General features: G+C 39.2%; 4 protein-coding genes across 6 annotated transcripts; all 4 read right to left on the bottom strand.

Annotated features, from left to right (window-relative positions):
* Positions 1 to 985: 985 nt before the first annotated feature.
* LOC103966233 (eukaryotic translation initiation factor 4B3) lies at positions 986 to 3967 on the bottom strand. Of its 2 annotated transcripts, XM_009379392.3 has the most exons (3): positions 2676 to 3967; positions 1534 to 1689; positions 986 to 1183 (listed from the first exon to the last, which is right to left on the bottom strand). In XM_009379392.3, exons 1-2 carry the CDS (start codon positions 3860 to 3862, stop codon positions 1581 to 1583), a joined length of 1296 nt encoding a protein of 431 aa, XP_009377667.2. In that variant the 5' UTR covers positions 3863 to 3967; the 3' UTR covers positions 986 to 1183; positions 1534 to 1580. The 2 variants fall into 2 exon arrangements, with proteins under 2 accessions (XP_009377667.2, XP_009377666.2); XM_009379391.3 differs by lacking the exon at positions 986 to 1183 and having other exon boundaries at positions 1313 to 1689.
* A 1003-nt stretch (positions 3968 to 4970) lies between these two features.
* On the bottom strand, positions 4971 to 8872 carry LOC103966232 (probable magnesium transporter NIPA6). Its single transcript, XM_009379387.3, has 9 exons — positions 8422 to 8872; positions 8176 to 8232; positions 7985 to 8075; positions 7730 to 7890; positions 7496 to 7623; positions 7260 to 7397; positions 6653 to 6745; positions 6409 to 6532; positions 4971 to 5904 (listed from the first exon to the last, which is right to left on the bottom strand). The coding sequence occupies exons 1-9, from the start codon at positions 8543 to 8545 to the stop codon at positions 5810 to 5812; spliced, it is 1011 nt and encodes a 336-aa protein (XP_009377662.2). The 5' UTR covers positions 8546 to 8872; the 3' UTR covers positions 4971 to 5809.
* A 793-nt stretch (positions 8873 to 9665) lies between these two features.
* LOC103966231 (peptidyl-prolyl cis-trans isomerase) lies at positions 9666 to 10473 on the bottom strand. The gene has a single exon (XM_048573755.1). The coding sequence runs from the start codon at positions 10431 to 10433 to the stop codon at positions 9915 to 9917; it is 519 nt and encodes a 172-aa protein (XP_048429712.1). The 5' UTR covers positions 10434 to 10473; the 3' UTR covers positions 9666 to 9914.
* A 2434-nt stretch (positions 10474 to 12907) lies between these two features.
* On the bottom strand, positions 12908 to 16257 carry LOC103966261. 2 transcript variants are annotated; one of them, XM_048573753.1, is made up of 4 exons: positions 16151 to 16257; positions 13747 to 15306; positions 13407 to 13614; positions 12909 to 13291 (listed from the first exon to the last, which is right to left on the bottom strand). In XM_048573753.1, exons 2-4 carry the CDS (start codon positions 14071 to 14073, stop codon positions 13191 to 13193), a joined length of 636 nt encoding a protein of 211 aa, XP_048429710.1. In that variant the 5' UTR covers positions 14074 to 15306; positions 16151 to 16257; the 3' UTR covers positions 12909 to 13190. The 2 variants fall into 2 exon arrangements, with proteins under 2 accessions (XP_048429711.1, XP_048429710.1); XM_048573754.1 differs by lacking the exon at positions 16151 to 16257 and having other exon boundaries at positions 12908 to 13291; positions 13747 to 14160.
* Positions 16258 to 16652: the final 395 nt, after the last annotated feature.

Here is a 16652-nt window from a genome sequence, read left to right as displayed (position 1 = left end):
TGCTTACGGTTTACTTCCAATACTAGTTTCGATCAAATGTTTATTTTTTGTTGATTTGTACAACTTAGCATCCATGTGCAATAGTATTACAATCATTCTGTATCAAATATGCATGTGGATTCTAAATTATATGTAGTAATGAGACCTAAGTCTCGTTGTAAACCTAACTAGTTACCTCCAGTTATGCAAGTCAAAAGTTGAAAACGCTTTCCATGTGAACTTCAACTGAAATTAATAGTAGAAGTAAATTATAGGGTACCCTAAATTATATGAGAAATAATTTTTTTTTAACAAACAATATTAGAAATAATGTGGTTCAAACTCATTTTTTGCGAGAATCAAATCTAAAACCTCTCACTTACAAGTATAAAAGTATACCACTAGGTTATACTAATAAGTTACACCAGTAAACATTCTTAATTTTGAGAACCGGCAAAGAAAACACTAGTCGGTGGGCCGGAGTTTTTGCTTTCTAGGCAATAAAATAAAAAGTCCATATTACCATTATTAGACATGGGTGGGTTTGCCGCCAGATGTATAATATGAATTTCAAGCCGTTGCTGGTTGGGGGGGTATTCGTTGGCCGTAAAAGTAGCACCACACACATTCATGAGACCACGAGAGAGAGAGAGTGATGATTTGCAAAGCCAGCCAATCCACGTCTGCAAAAGGTATGGCCTTTCTCTTGTGTCTGTCCATGTGATAGCTAGGGCACATGAAGAAGGTGAACTTTTTATTTTGATGTGTGAGAGACGAAAAACACCTAGTTCTTTTTTAGACAAGAAGTATGTTTCAGTGCAAAAAGAGTCGAGTTTAAATTAGAGTTTCTCAATGAGGGTCATTTAAGTAAAAAATGGACAGATAAGAATGAATCTCACATTGATGAGGAATTTTGCATGAACTTACGAGTAAATTGAACTACTCTCCATATGGGCGATTATTTTTATAATGAAGCCTCAAACTTCTTCTTCATGGACGTCGTGCATAGAGAATCTCTGCCTCAAATTTTGCTCATAGTATCAATTACATTATTTTATGAACCAGATATTTTCAATATAGCAGAACAAATGCATGAACCCAGAATACATAAATACAGTGAGCTATAACCCTCGTCCTGTAGCGTTCCCTATTCATCTCGCACCAAGCAGACATTCAGCAACATATCGATCGCACAAACAGAAACCTACAAAGTTATACAACATCACATGTCAAAGCAAAGAAGAAAGTTATAGAGAACACCTGAAAACTCTAGATTTACTTGATCACAACTTCAAAACCAAAATCTGCACACCATGCACAAGCGCTCAACAAATGTGGGAACCGGGAGCTTTAAGGGTCAAAAATAATAATTAGAGTAACAGCAGTTCTCAATCTTAAATACAACATACAAATAAATCCTATACGCAAAACTAGTTTAACTGTTTAAAAAGCCTACAAAAATCGTCTCAAGTTCAATGTATAACAGTCGCAGCAGGGAACATAAATTATAAACTGAAAATTCAACAGCCTCATGGATCCAAGCTCTCTAGTAACCTTAAATCTTTTCCCATGCCTTACACCGAACTTGTAAAACCTCCTCTTCAATTTTCATCAACATGCTCGTTCCCTGGTTCCATATTCCCGTTCTCCGACTCAACATGCTCGTTCTGTGGTTCCTCAGAATTGCTCCTAGTCTCACTTTTATCAGCACTGCACCCAAAGAAAACAATGAGGATCAAAGTTTTAACAAAATCTGAAAATAGGAAACACGTAGTTAGAAGCACATGCAATCGCACAGTGACAAGTTACAAAGTTGAAACTAACGGACGAGGAATGCATGGTTGAATGAGCCTTAAACTTTAAATGATTCCATTGAAGATGGTTATATCCTTCTAGCCCAGTATTCAGAAATTAGCATATACTAGCAACTACAATTAGTGCGTAAAACACCTTCTTTCTTTGTGCAGCTGCAGAGTTAGGGGGCTAAGTGTGTGAGCAAGCAATTAGTGCGTAAAACACCTTCTTTCCTTGTGCAGCTGCAGGGTTAGGGGGCTAAGTGAGCAAGCGAGCGAGTGTGAGTGTGTTTGCATGTGTGCGCGCGCGCATGTGTGCAAACAGCAGTACGCGTGTGCAAACAGCAGAAGGATACGCATCTACAGATCACCGCTCAACCTTCAAAATATGTAATAAGGAACAAAATGAAAAAGTGCCACTAATTTAATTTTGTCTATGCACACACATGAGACGGATCAAAACAAAACACCTCAGAAGTGGATTTCATTTCATCAAACCACCAAGAATTCCGTAAACACTAATCAATAAGATGGCAGACAATGGTCAGCGGAGAAAAATTCTTTTGAAATACAGAAACATTGTCAAGAGTTCAAAAAGCTTCCTTTGGACATAGATGTGTACATGAATGCCCTACATCTCCCCCACAAGGTTTAGAGAGTTAACCAAAACTATCCCTTTATACAAAGAAAAACTGAATGACTCACACACACAACATAAAACCAATATGCGAAGTCACTGTTCCATCGAGCAACATTTCCCAAAAACTCATTCAAACAATTCTAACAGCAACATACAATCAAAATCAACATGCAAAAGTATAGAAAGGATCAAACTTCACAATTAAGCATCCTAACTTCGAGTATTTCAGATTCCCAATCAATCATATTACTGAAATAACCAACCTCTGGGGCCGTGAATCAGCCGAATCAGGCTTCCTCCAAGCTCTCTCAGTTCGATCACCAGCACGCCCATTTCCCATCCCAAAACTCCTCCCAAACGACTCGCTGTTCGCTATCTCCTTCACCTCCTTAATCTTAGCAGACTCAAGCTGCTCATCAATCTCCTTCCAGTCCTTCCCCTTCTCCGCCAACACCTCTTCCCTCGGCCTTGCTGCACCAAATGGGTTAGAGCCCTTGGGCTTCGGTGGAGTGGTCGACCCTGGTGAGGTCTCGTTGCTCACAGGCAAACTCCTCGGCTGCAAATTAAGCCTGGGCCTCGCAGTACTCTCACTAAGACCACCATTACTCTCCTCCCTCTTCTTCCCCCAAACATCAGAATCCGCACCACCGCCATTGGAAACGAACCCAACTTTTCTCTCTCTATCAAATCCAGACCCACCATTAGTCTCCTCCTTCTTCCTCCCCCAATTGTCAGAATCAGCACCTCCATTAGATGGGAACCCTACTTTCCTGTCCCGATCAAACCCGCTGCCACCACCGCCAAATCTCCGTCCCTCCGACTGCATGGAGCTCTTATTCGATACCCAGCTGTTGGATTCATCAGCCTTCGACTGTGACCCACCAAAAAAACTACCTCCAGGTCCTCCTCTCTCCCTCCTCTCAAACCCATTTCCCGGCATCGATTTCTTCTTGGCGCCCCAATCATCAACCTCATCCGCTCTCGAAGGCTCATCTCGGTTCGATTCCCTCCCAAACCCACCTTCCTTCCTCTGACCCGAACCCCACTTCGACTCCGAAGACTCGTCACCATTGGAATACCTGCTGTTTCCCCGATCGCCCCCATAAGACCTGAACCCGCCGCCGAGCCGATTCCGATCAAGCTCCTCGGCTGTTCGCTCGCGCGGACCGGTCGGCAAAAGCATCCGGTCCTCGTGGGTCAGGCCCACGGGATGCTCCGCGGGCTTGGGTTTGGGCGCCCCAAAGTTATTGAACTCGGCGAGGGAGATGGTCTGTTTCTTCTTCTTGGGCTTGGTGGCGGCGGCTGCAGAGAGAGATGGGAAGTCAGCGGAGGGCGGCTCAACGGCGCGTTGTTGTTCCTCTTTGGCTTGCTGTTCGAGTTCGGCTTCCTGCTCCTCGGCGGCAAGGGCCCAGGCGCCGGGCTTGGCCCACGGAGACACGGTGGCCGCCATGGTTGCAGTGGTAGCTCTGTGGAAAACTGAAAAGGTGGCTCCTTTTTATTCTCTTGCGCGAAGTCGGTTTTCGGGGTTGCGTTGTGGAGAAGCGGTGAAGGGGTTCTACGAATATATAGGGTAAGGAATGAGGATCTGATCCGACGGTTGATTGGAGTTTATGATTTTCCGAATCAGATGGGGAATCTGCGAGGTTTTTTATTTTTATTTTTATTTTGTTTTTAGATATGGAGAAGGACTCTGACTTTTAATTATTATTATTATTTTTTTTTTTTTAATTTTTCCTTACTAGTATCTTTTATGGTGCGAAGCGAAATTCCATTTATGCAAGTAAAATGGTACTTGAAATGCACTTTTAAAGTTTTCGCATACAAGCGAACATGTGATTTGATTACAACTTCAAATTTGTCGTATACAAGTTAAAGATTATCTTATTACATATGACACGATTAAAGTTTAAAATTTTTCGCATATAAACGAACAGATGATCCGACTATAACTTCAAATTTTTCGTATACAAGTTAAAGACCAATAGTTTATTAGCATCTCTCATTACATATAATACGTTTAAAGCTTAAAATTTCTTGTATACAAACGAAAAGGGAACCTTATTGCAACTTAGATTTTCTCATATACAAAGAAAGGGCTAACAAATTTAGTTTAATTTCTACACATTTTCAAATTTGAATTGGGAGTATTTTTCTTGTAATGAGGGGGATACCTTACAATCTCTATTTCCTATATCACGAAACAAAAAGCTAGTCGGTTCAAGATGGGGTATTTTAGAACGGAGGTGCCAAAGTCGTTATCTAAGAAAAATAAATAGAATTTTAACTTCGAAGGAGTTTAAATTATGCATTGACACACTTATATCCAAAAATAACTTATAATTTAAATGGTCGAGAGCGTTACCTTACCTCTAAGGTCTTTTTTGTTGAATTGAATGCATTCCATTACAAACTTATTCCAATTTTCCCATATGTGTCCATATCCATAGGATTGAAATTGAAATTAGTGATTCCTCTTTTCCCTTTTTTACCTAGAACCCACTATTTATCATTTCTTATGGGCTAAAGAAATTTGGGAAGATTACATTCAAATGGTAAAATATTGCACAATCTGCAGATTCGGATATATGTAGATGGACATTTCACATTTGTGAGTGAAGCCATCCATGTCTTTTTTTTCTTTCAGAAAAAAAGGAAAACTCATTGACAAGAAAACCCAAAATTGAAGAGTTTATACAAGATTTACAAATTCCATGTAGTATTTGCCCATTAAAACGTAACTCTGTCCATCAGCTCTATTCTATAATCTATCAATGCCGGTATGATACACACTAGAAAGAGAGGAAACAATCAACCTCATTTGGATATCAACGAGGATCATGAACGAAACTAGTGAATGAGAAGCTGAGCATCATTATGTACAGATGCCATTAGCCCGTCGTGAAGAGATTGGACATCGCCAGCATCACAAGTCTCTCTATTCCCTGATATTGATACAGAACTGTAACCCCATTCCTGACGGAGGATGATTCAGAACTTAGCATTCAGAGGGGTGCCACAAACACAACTCACTGAGGGCCTCATCTGCTGGCCGATGAAGCACATAAAAGTAACTCCGCAATCTGCTAATAGCTCCAATATCTGCCTAGAAGAAACCAGGAACTCCCCATCTACAAACACTCTGTAAAGGGTGGTTCTATTGGCACCCAACACATTGCTAAAGAAAAGAAATTAAAAAACAGGCCAGTGATGGGATGGAGGAAGGGGACGAAAGGGGACGGTGGATGGGAGTGCAATGTTTTTTAGAAGAGTAAGGGTAAAATAGTTAGCAACGTGCTGGATGCCCACAGACTAACTCCTATCAAAATGATAGTTGCAGTGCAGCTTCATTGCTTGGGATTGCATTCTTCAAGATGACTGTTGCAGATTAAAATTGGTATTACGGTTCAGGATAATGTGAATTCTGTAAAGTGAGCAAACGTTCATCTTCAGAACTCTTCACTGAATCTCCTCTAATGTACCATGTTACAGTTCCTGCGATGACGAGAAGAACTATTGTAAGTTCAAGTCAATACCCAATACAAAGATTTACCATATACTAAGATTCAAAAGCACTCTGAAGAAGAGTTTCCCGGTACCAATCACAAGCAAAGAAAGTAAATGTTATAGCCAACTGTAAGTGTAACTGTAACATGATCCTTAGTCAAACCAATGTGTTAATCACACCAACTCCTGAAACAGTTCAACCCGACAAAGAAACACACCATGCGAAGTATTTTTTTCTCTTTTGGTGCTCAACCAGAGTAGTAGTTAAAATGGTGATGGAATGTTACCACATTGTAAATTTTATTCCTGATCTTAGTTTTCCTATCATGAGGAAACCAAATGTCTTGCAGCATCTGTTTTATGTTCAACCTGTTTATTAGATCAGAATTTTTACTTGCTATATTGATTTGAATTTAAAGGAGAAATTAAGTATAATAAAGAGCCCCAAATCCCAGATAATACAGGTTAAGGAAACAAAGTCCATATATATACCTTGTGGTTGTGGAGCAGGTGGTTCCTGATCTCTTGTTCCATGGAGTATGATGGTTCCTGACAGCACAGTGATGAATCCACATATTTCAGAGGCTATGCTGCTCACATTCTGACCAGACCAATCCTGTTTAGAATATAGGAAACAACGTGAAATCAGAATCCGATGTCTTCATAATTGCATGGCAAACAAGTAACAAATTAAGGCATCAGAAGGAAACCCCAGTATATAGATCAAGAAATCTACCTTGAACATTATTACACTAGCAATTATGGTCAGAGTTGTGAACATCACATAATATACTGGGGCAACAATTGCAGCATTGAATGTATCCAAAGCCTGAAACAAAGATGCTGGCAACATAAGTGATACGAGACTCAGCATGTAATTATTTATAATCCGAACTTCTAGAGAGATCTGAGTTAAAAGATGGCTGAAAGAAAATACCAATAAGATTATCATCCAAGCAGCATGTGATAAGCTGAATTTTTCAATAAGTAAACCGACTTAAACTTACTTTCAAATTTCAATTGAAAAGACTTTGAGAAATTTCCAAATTTATCAGAATGCAAATACTCTATGCTTTATCTACTGCTATTATATTGACAAGTTATACAGCAAATTGACACGTTATATAGCAAAAGTAGAATACATCAATTGCCCCTCCTTTATCGGCTAGGAACACGATGTAGTCAAAAGGTAAACAAATGGGCTGAACAGGATCTAAGAAAGGAAATACAAATTAGGCATTGCAGGTAGAGCAGACATTTAGCAAAAAAATGGCTAGTCACCACATAAATGCCAGTGACGATGGTCTTGGAGGAAGGTGCCAAAATTAAAAGAGCAAACTGACCTTGTTAAGGTAATTTAACTGTGTAACAACGCAGATTATTGCAACTGTCAGAAAAAACCATGTCTGTGGATAAGCTATCTGACTTACTCCCTCAAGAGTTAGCTTTATAGCAATTCCAATTGCCTTTATGCTGACAACCTGAAGTAGCATAATGTACACAGCTAAGCACCTAACAATTTGAACATATAAGAACAAAATGACTATACGTACTTAGCAAACAAGAAAAGGATAGTTACCGTAAGTGAACCCATCAAGGAACAGATTCCCAAATAGACCAGTATGTTCGTTTGTCCATACCGAGGTTCAAAATGCAAGACCAAAACTAACACTAGGGAAATTGTAACTGCAACATAAATCAAAAAGGCTGTGTAGAAAAGAAAAACACGTCAAGTTAAACAAGCCAATGAAGGTTTTATGACAAGTAGCATTGAAAGAGAAAAAGGACGAGATAGAGGTCACGATTCATGAACCTGTTTGGGTCGCCAGGACCCAGATTTCCTCTACAGAATTTAGACTATGCTCCTGAGGTGCATGGATCACAATCACAACTGATCCCACGATGCAGGTAACACATCCGACAATACCCATTTTTGTTATTGGTTCCTTCAACAAGAAGTGAGCCAAAACAGCACTGGACAAATCCAACAAACCCGTAAGACGGAAACACAAACTTTCACACAATAATCAGCACAGAAATGAACTGAGTGTTGTACAAGTGCATTTACCTGACGATTATACTCAGTGCACCAAGTGGGGTTACAAGAAGTGCCGGAGCATATACATAAGCCACGAAATTGGCAACTTCCCCAACAATCACTACCCAGTTGGAAAAATCGAAAACCGAATATCAATAACTCACATCTACTTAGGAATTCAGTCAAATTTTCTGCAGGGAAAGTGTTTGAGCTACACTTACTGGTGATCATGCCAGCCCACCAGAGTGGTTCTAATAAGTATGCATACCCACCAACTCCTACACAACTCAAATTAGACAAATTATCAATCAAACAAATCAATGAGATCACCATAACAAAATCAATCAGCCAGTTGGGTTTCTGGAACCCATCAATTAGAAGAATTTTTAAAAATTGAATGGTTTGATTACATATTTGTAATTTACTCCAACTCCCAATATCTGGGGATTGCATCCAACTAAACTTACCTGCTCGGGTGCCGGCGGAGGCGGCACGCTTGAGACCCTTCTTCTTCAGGATGAAGCTCGCCCCGATGAAGGCGCTCGACGCCATCGCCAGTATCAACCCCTTTGTATTCTCCGAAACCCCCATCGGTCTCTCTCTCCCTAGGTTTCGATTTCCCGCCAACCAGAATTTTACAACAGGTTCCTCTCTTCTCTCTTTCTCTGTAAATTGCAATACGCCTCCAAAGCTCTCAAAGAGTAGAGAGAAAGAGAGAGCGAGCGATCTGTAATTTCTATTAATTTTAATTATATATTCCTGATTTATTTGCTAAATTGAAATCCTCTCTCGCGACTCCCAAGTTCCGTCGTCTTGTCGGAAGTTTCCGGTGGCCGTCGGGACCGAGGTAATGATTCCCTGCTTCGCGCGCTGGTTACCCCCATGTTGCGGGAGCTGATTCTATTGGCCCGTGACTTGTTGAGGGCCATACTGAAATGATGAGCGTGTCCTTGCTCTACTGGCAGGTGCCAAGACCCTTTGCGGTTTGCATAACATTCGTATGTTGACAAGTGTCCTAGGACTTAACAACATTTGAACTCTGTTAACTTGACAAGAAAAAAAAAAAAAAAAAAAAAAAACAAATTAAAGAAAAATCAGAAAACTTCAGCTCACCTCGGCCGAATTGGACGAGCTGGAAAATTCCTTTAGATCCGAAATTCTAAATTCGAATCGTTAAAACTGTATAAAAAATTAGGATTATCTGATTCGATTTTTCAAATGGGTTTAGAAGAAGGCTAATTCAAATCCCTGTAATTGTTAATAATTGGGTTCGGAAGCCATTTTGTGTTGGATCTGCTTTGGCGACGGTAGCAGTATCTTTGTTCGGTCTTTCTATTTTTTTCCCTCTTGAATTTGTTTGAATTTTAACGCTGTTACACTCCAGTTATGGGTTCACAGGCTGGGCAGTGGATTTATGGGCGCAGCACATCTGCATCCACTACAGTAAGTCACGTGATCAGTTGGATGACAGCGGCGGGCGGATGCGCCAAACGCATTTACATCGAACGGGTTCATAAACAAGTAAATCAATAAGATACATTACTAGATTGCAACCACAAATACAACATACATTTTCCAATACAAGTTATTGAAGATGCCAACAAGCACAAGAGTCCAAAAACACAAGTGGATCAACAATTAACAATTAACAATTAATAATTAAATGATAAACCAAAAAGAAGATAAATTGGAAAAGAAAGATAGTTAATAATAATTGAGAATAAGACCTATTTTATTTAACGATAATAGCTCGTTTCAATACAGAATAAAGAGTCTCAATCTCAGGTCAGAAACCACCGGAAGAGCATTATACGGCAAATTGGAAAATTAAAACCATAATAAGGTCCATAACCCAAACTCTAATATGACCCCACCTACTTTAATACCCAAATTTAAACACTCATCGCATGACACGACGACGTTTCCATCGTCCATACATCAGCAGCCCAAGCGGCGCCGTCTAGGATAGCTGGCCACAGTCGGCGACAACCACCGGCTTCGAGGTCCTTCCCTGTCCAGATCCGACCTTCTCGATGTTCTTCACCACATCCAGCCCCTCGATCACCTGCCCGAACACCACGTGTTTGCCGTCGAGCCACTCGGTCTTGGCTGTGCAGATGAAGAACTGAGATCCGTTGGTTCCGGGACCCGCGTTGGCCATGGATAATATTCCAGGTCCGGTGTGCTTCTTCTTGAAGTTCTCGTCCGCGAACTTGGCGCCGTAGATCGACTCTCCTCCGGTGCCGTTTCCGGCGGTGAAGTCACCTCCCTGGCACATGAACCCGGGGATCACGCGGTGGAAGGCGGATCCCTTGTAGTGGAGGGGCTTGCCGGAGCGGCCTGTGCCCTTCTCGCCGGTGCAGAGAGCCCTGAAGTTCTCCGCGGTGCGGGGGGTGGTGTCGGCGAAGAGCTCCATCACGATTCGGCCGGCCGGCTGGCCTCCGATCGTCATGTCAAAGAAAACCTTCGGGTTTACCATTGCGGTTCGTTCTAGAGGAGAGAATCAAGAGAGTGGGATTGGGCTTTGTGATGCGTGGTCAAGGTCACGAAGACGCGGGGATTTATAAAAGGGTTTCTGCTGGGAATGTCTAGGTCAAGTTTCTGTCAGCCGTTGGATTGAAAAACGTGGAGCGAATCCGAAGAGGGACGGGCTAACCGTGGTTGGGTCGGCTTTTTAACCGTGGTGTATTTTGGGATCCGAGGCTGAATGAAGTGGGCATGCTGGGTATATGCTTTTGTCATTTTTGGAATGAGACCACCTATCATCTCATAATTTAATATTAATTTTCATTTCAATAACAAAAGATACTGTGCCATAACATGAGTTATTATCGAGTTAAGAGTCTCACTTTTGAATCTGATTTTTACAGTAATTTTCATTCCATCATTATAATATATGACATCTGATGTAGAAATCCACATCATTTGAAAAATTTGCAAAACCCAAGGAAATGAAAGAGAAAGACTTCTCGTATACCACAATCATCATTTAATTAACTAGTTTTTTTTAATTATTAGTTTATTAAATAATGATCTAAATTTAAAAATCTTATTAATTCAAATAATGTGCCTATCAACATCAAATATCACCTAAGGTGATATAAAAATACGGTACAAAAATATCTTATGAATAGCATTACTCTATAAAATATAGTATTATAAACATAAAGTGATTCTCTTGTAATTTCACTTTAGAGAGAAAAGATTTATTTTCGGATTTTTTCTACCAAGATATCTGATCAAGTGATTTAGACATTTGAAATTTTATCTAACGGCCCATTTATTTTGACTCTTTAAAAACTATAATAATTTTTTACTGTTGAATGAAATTTTAAAAGTTCATGTTACTTGATTTGGTAATTTTGATGGAAGAGATATAGAGATGATCTCTTCTCTACTTTTGAAACCATTTCTGCTTTCGGGTAAGGGTTCGTCGGCACATCAGGAGAAGATGCAACGTCGTTTGGGGGTTTCGGGTGTGGATTTGATTGTTGTGGCACGTGGCACACGTCTTTAATAACAAGTTAACACTGACAATTTGACTGATTTACTAACCCTTCTCTTGATTAGATCTAACGGTGGAGATTTCACGATGTTATTCAGATGCCAACAAATATTTGAAGCCAAAAGATCTGAAATTACGAATCAGGGAAACCAATTTATATATTTATATATTTATTTATTACATATGATTATACCCGTGGAGCATGGATCCACCAACCATGGAAATGTGGGTTGCCGGGAGATTTTTAATGTACTCGAAACATAAGATACATACATCATATGTTATTATACGAATAGATAGACACTTGAAGAAAAAAATCATCTACTTATATAATAATATATGACATACCGTCTCGTATTTTAGACACATTGAAAGATCTCTTTTGGATTGATCCAAACAACAAGCAGATTGATTAAGATTAGTTTGTTAATTTTCTTCATAATGGAAAATATAAATCAGAAATGAATAGAGGTAATATGGTTAAAGGGTCGTTGTTCCTAAAAAGAGGAGGGCACTTTGTTTAGTAAAGTTGGGGGATTATCTTCAATTTATTCCAATGTGGCAATTTTCGTTGGGTGCTTGGACAGATGTTCTCGCAACATTGGTCACGTGGTCACCGTTACATGGACAGTCGTCTCAGTTTTTCTTTTAGATTTTTCCTATGAATCTCAAGTTTAATCCTTCCAACTTTCTAAACTTGCGTATTTAGGGATATTATTTTTGTAAATTGATTTTCACCTCTTGCACATTTTTGTTTAGTTATTGGTAGCGAAATCAAAAGTCAGAATTAAAATGAGATGTGCAAATAATAGACAGATGTATATAAAATTCTTTCATTGTATTTACACAAATATAGAAGTGGCATGCAAGGACAATAAAACAATGTGAGGCATATCGCTGAGCATTATAGTAACAATCAGAGTCTTTAAGGAAAGGGAGTTCCATTTTTCTCAAAAATGAAAAATAGTTGTGAGATCCACATAACATCGAATTTTAACAATACGAACCATCTATTTTTCAAGTTGTACTTCATAGATCAGCTTGTAAAATATTAGTCAAATTAGAAATATTTTCGGCATCTAATTTTTTTTTGCCAGATCTTAGTCATCTAATTTAGTTCAAAGAAATTGACAACACACCATGCTCTTAAAAACATTGAAATTTTATCATGACTAGTAAATAGACAAATAGTTTCGAATTGAATTAAAATTTTGCAAAAATGATCTATGAATCAAGGCTTAAAAAATAAATGGTTCGAATCGTTAAAATTCAATGCTGAATGAATTCTACAACTAATCCCTATTTTTTCAAATCAAAGATAAAGATCTCTTCGTTTAAAATCTCATTACTCCGTTCCAAAGTATCTTCCCTTCAAATCAAAATTCGTGTAAATTACACGAGAGAGAGAGAGAGAGAGAGAGAGAGAGAGAGAGAGAGAGAGAGAAGGGCAATGAAAACGCAACACTTGACTGAATCAATTTTGGAAAAGGGAAGGACAGGAAATTCGCATGCGACAATGAAAAGTGGCCACGGATTCAACAAAATCTTGCCCATCAATCATACAACACATCTTTCTCAAAAGCCTCAAAGAAACCCCACAATTTTATAACCAAAATGTGGAATATTTCTAAAGCCATTCATCTGAGCCTTCCTTTCAAGTGATGCAGAGTTTTTACATTACATTGCAAAGCCTTACAGTTTTCGGTTTTCGCCTATATGCACAAGACTATCTCACAGAAACTCGTCAGCCTGTAATAATCCGGGATAAATGACCGATATAATCTGTTTCAAGGACTTCGCAGATGGTTTGAGGAAAGCATGTCTCTCCGTCGCTACAAAACACATTACAAGAAAACATTAAGTACTCTCTGAACGTCCAGTAGCTTGGTAACAAACTACGTATTCAATGCAACTGGAAGACGTATGCAGATAAATGGGAGTTTTTACCTTTTACTAAATGTTTAACTTCCTTTGAAAAATCCTCCACACGACCTATTACTGGTCTTATGCCACATATCTGCAGAACACAGAGTTCCGAGTGCAGGGCCATCTCCATTATTTGTAGCAGTAAGCAACAGATACTCTGGACTTCAATTTGAATCTCGTTTGATCTGTTAACCACACACAGCTCTGTAACAATTGTAATTGCTTGGTCCTACATCAGAGATAATAACACATCCATATTAAAAAGGAACGCCACCTCAAAACTTACAAGTTATTGTAGACCAGATATAGTTTCACATAACAAAACAAAAAGCTAAGCAAAGAACAAAATTTATCGTCGTACCTGTAAGCCATGTAAGATCTCAGGCATTGGAAGCTCAGGAAAATGGTCAAGATCTACAAAACCAGCCTCTTCTTCCCTTCTAGCAGCACCCTCAGCTTGTAAGCTCAGGAACTTCAAAAGGAGAAAAGTTATTCTGTAGGTCTGTAGGGCAATAGAGTCGGAGAAATATGACTGAGAAATGTGACTGCCATTTACAGTTGCTTGAGTTTTAATAACCAGCGCAGTAGATGTGGTAGGGATGGTGGAGAATTTTGGTTTTGAAACACAACTGAGGGCTGAAAGAGCAAACCATCCGCTTTTACTGTTGATAGGGTTTCTTCCAGCCATCAAATTCCTCTTTAAGGACAGAAGGACATAACAGAGGGGCACTAAGACTAGAAGGTTCTCCAAGCCGTTGAGTTCCCCGACTGATAAAGGCTAAAAGATGGATACTTTTCTCTCTCAACTGGGAATCCAATTCTTTCATGGACTTAACCCAGGAATTCCAATGTTTTGCTAGCACACATTAGCATGAGAGTGTGCTCAGTTTCTTTAAGATCAGTAAGAGAAGTTTGTCTCTGCTAAGCCCAAGGTCTTTTCTTGTCATGATCATCAGATGGGAAATCCGGAGCACTCAGATAGTAAGAAATCATATAGTCCTTCTCTGAAAAGAAGTAAGGTATTACATTCTCCACAAGATTGGAACAATCAGAACTGTCTCCCAATGACTCAACCATAGCTGTGATGACTGCCAAACCAAGTCCCCAATCTGCTTAGGCTTTTCCAGTTTCTCAGATGATGAGTTGGAATTTCTGTTATCAATAGCTTCGGAAGAAGATGTACCATCCAAGTATTCAGCGAACAAGAATCTCAGAGACGAGAGAAAGCCATAATTAATAAGCATTTCTGCACCCTGCCTAACACGGGCAAGAGTCATAAAGAACTTCATTATAACAGGCACAGATTCAAGAGAATTTTTATTTTGAAGCTTCAGAATCACATGCTGAAGCTGGAGGTGGTTCTGTATAATGGGGAACCAAGTGTTGGGAGTCAAGAAATTTCTAAGTATCAAGTCCACAGTAGTTAGGGAGAGGGTTCCGTGCTCAGCAGTAGCAATACAGTTACAGAGAACTGGTAGTAGACCAAGACTCACATTAGATATTTTAGCCATGTCTTCGACAGAAACTATATCTCTTGCCCCAACCAAATGCAACTTATGACAACTAAACTCCACCGCTGAGAGAAGCAACATAAGTAAGAGCTTGACTACAGTATCAAGTATCAACCCCCATAACTGATGGCCTGGTAACTAATGCTCTGAATCACTCAACGCTTTAAGCCAGAACCTGATGTTTTTAGTACGAGAATGCAAACAGATAAAGGCAGGCTTTTATGTGCATACATCATAAAATAGAGAAGCGATTCTGCTTGAGCCGCAAGGAAGTGAAAGATATCTTCAGAAGCGCTGGGTACTGGAGCTAATGATTCTACTGTGTTGTGGAAGCTCAGGCATATGTGATCTATGCATGAGAAAACAAGTTGATCAGGGATCTGTCTCACTGTCCTCTTTGTCTCCAGTGACTGCAGTAGCAGGTACGCATGAATTAGTTTCAAAAGAAATAAGATATTTGTAAAAGCAACAAAGTGACAAGAACTAAACCGTCACAACAAAAAAATTCATCGACCTTCAACACAAGGACAAAAATACCGTGCTGGTCAGCATCTAGATGCTACTGGTGAAAGCAGGTGGCTTAGATCATGTGTCTTATTGAAGACAAAGTAGCCTTCACCATATGTCCAAACTCTCAAAACCTCATCATCTCGGTTTTTCTTATCATATTCTTGATTTAACGGGAATGCAATGACTTCACAACCGTTCATTGTAAGATGAATAGAAGTTAATTAAAAGAGTATTTCGAAATGAAATCTGCATTCTCCAGTTTCCATTAAATGCTTTTACTATTCATACCCCAATTTTGAACAATACAAACTTGACACATCTTATATCATGAGAGTTACTACTCTAGCCATAGGTCCTAGTTATTTGATTGCATTCTTCAGCACTTAAGTAGACATGACATAGGTATAACATAGAGTTCACAGACAGCAATATCATTGATGCTGTTCAACTTCCAAAATATTTGAAATGAGAAATCAATGTTTGAAATAGTTTTTACACAAACTTTACAGGTTCCCGTAGAATATTAGACATTAACATTTGTTAGCATCAGATGTAACATGTTTCAAAAACATTGCATCTCTTTACATCTGCATGATCCTTAAAATATCCAACCCTAAAATGCAGTTACAGATATTATTGGACCCCTTTCGTTGAGGGATTCCTCAACGGAAGGACACTGCATATCAAATTTCTAACAATGAGAAAGCATCTAAAAGCAATTAGAAACTCTAAAAGAGTACTCACATCCTCCCCGTAAACAGTTAAGACACTTCTTAATGGTCTCAGTGCAGAAAGCTTCGAACTTGTAAGCATCGCCATTGAGTTTGCAGCTTTCATGTGATGCAACATTGTTTCTGCAGTTGCCTTTGATTCTTTCCATTTTGAATAATCCCAAAGATCTAACCCCAAATCAGCACGTACACATTTAAGATCAAACAAGTATGTATCTCTTCTGGTCACAAAAAGATCACCATCATCCTTGTGTTGGTAAGTCTGAAAAATATTTGATTCAATCAGGAACTGAGAGAGTTCTTTGAATGGTCCAGGACTGATTTCACGGCCTTCAAGCTGTCCTTGCAGATGATAGTAGAGATCACTAAGTATCAAATAGTTTGGCTCTTTCCCTGCACTGAAAATAAGATAATATATTATTCATACATAGGCACATACATAACACGCATTATTCATTGATTCCATTTTCGTAGTCTCAGCATTCTTATGAGATATAACACATGTTATTAAAAGA

Source organism: the organism of the source record quoted next, unplaced genomic scaffold (genome assembly GCF_019419815.1).
Source record: "Pyrus x bretschneideri cultivar Hongxiangsu unplaced genomic scaffold, Pyrus_bretschneideri_v1 Contig7, whole genome shotgun sequence".
NCBI lineage: Eukaryota > Viridiplantae > Streptophyta > Magnoliopsida > Rosales > Rosaceae > Pyrus > Pyrus x bretschneideri.
This window is presented reverse-complemented; position numbering and strand designations above follow the sequence as displayed.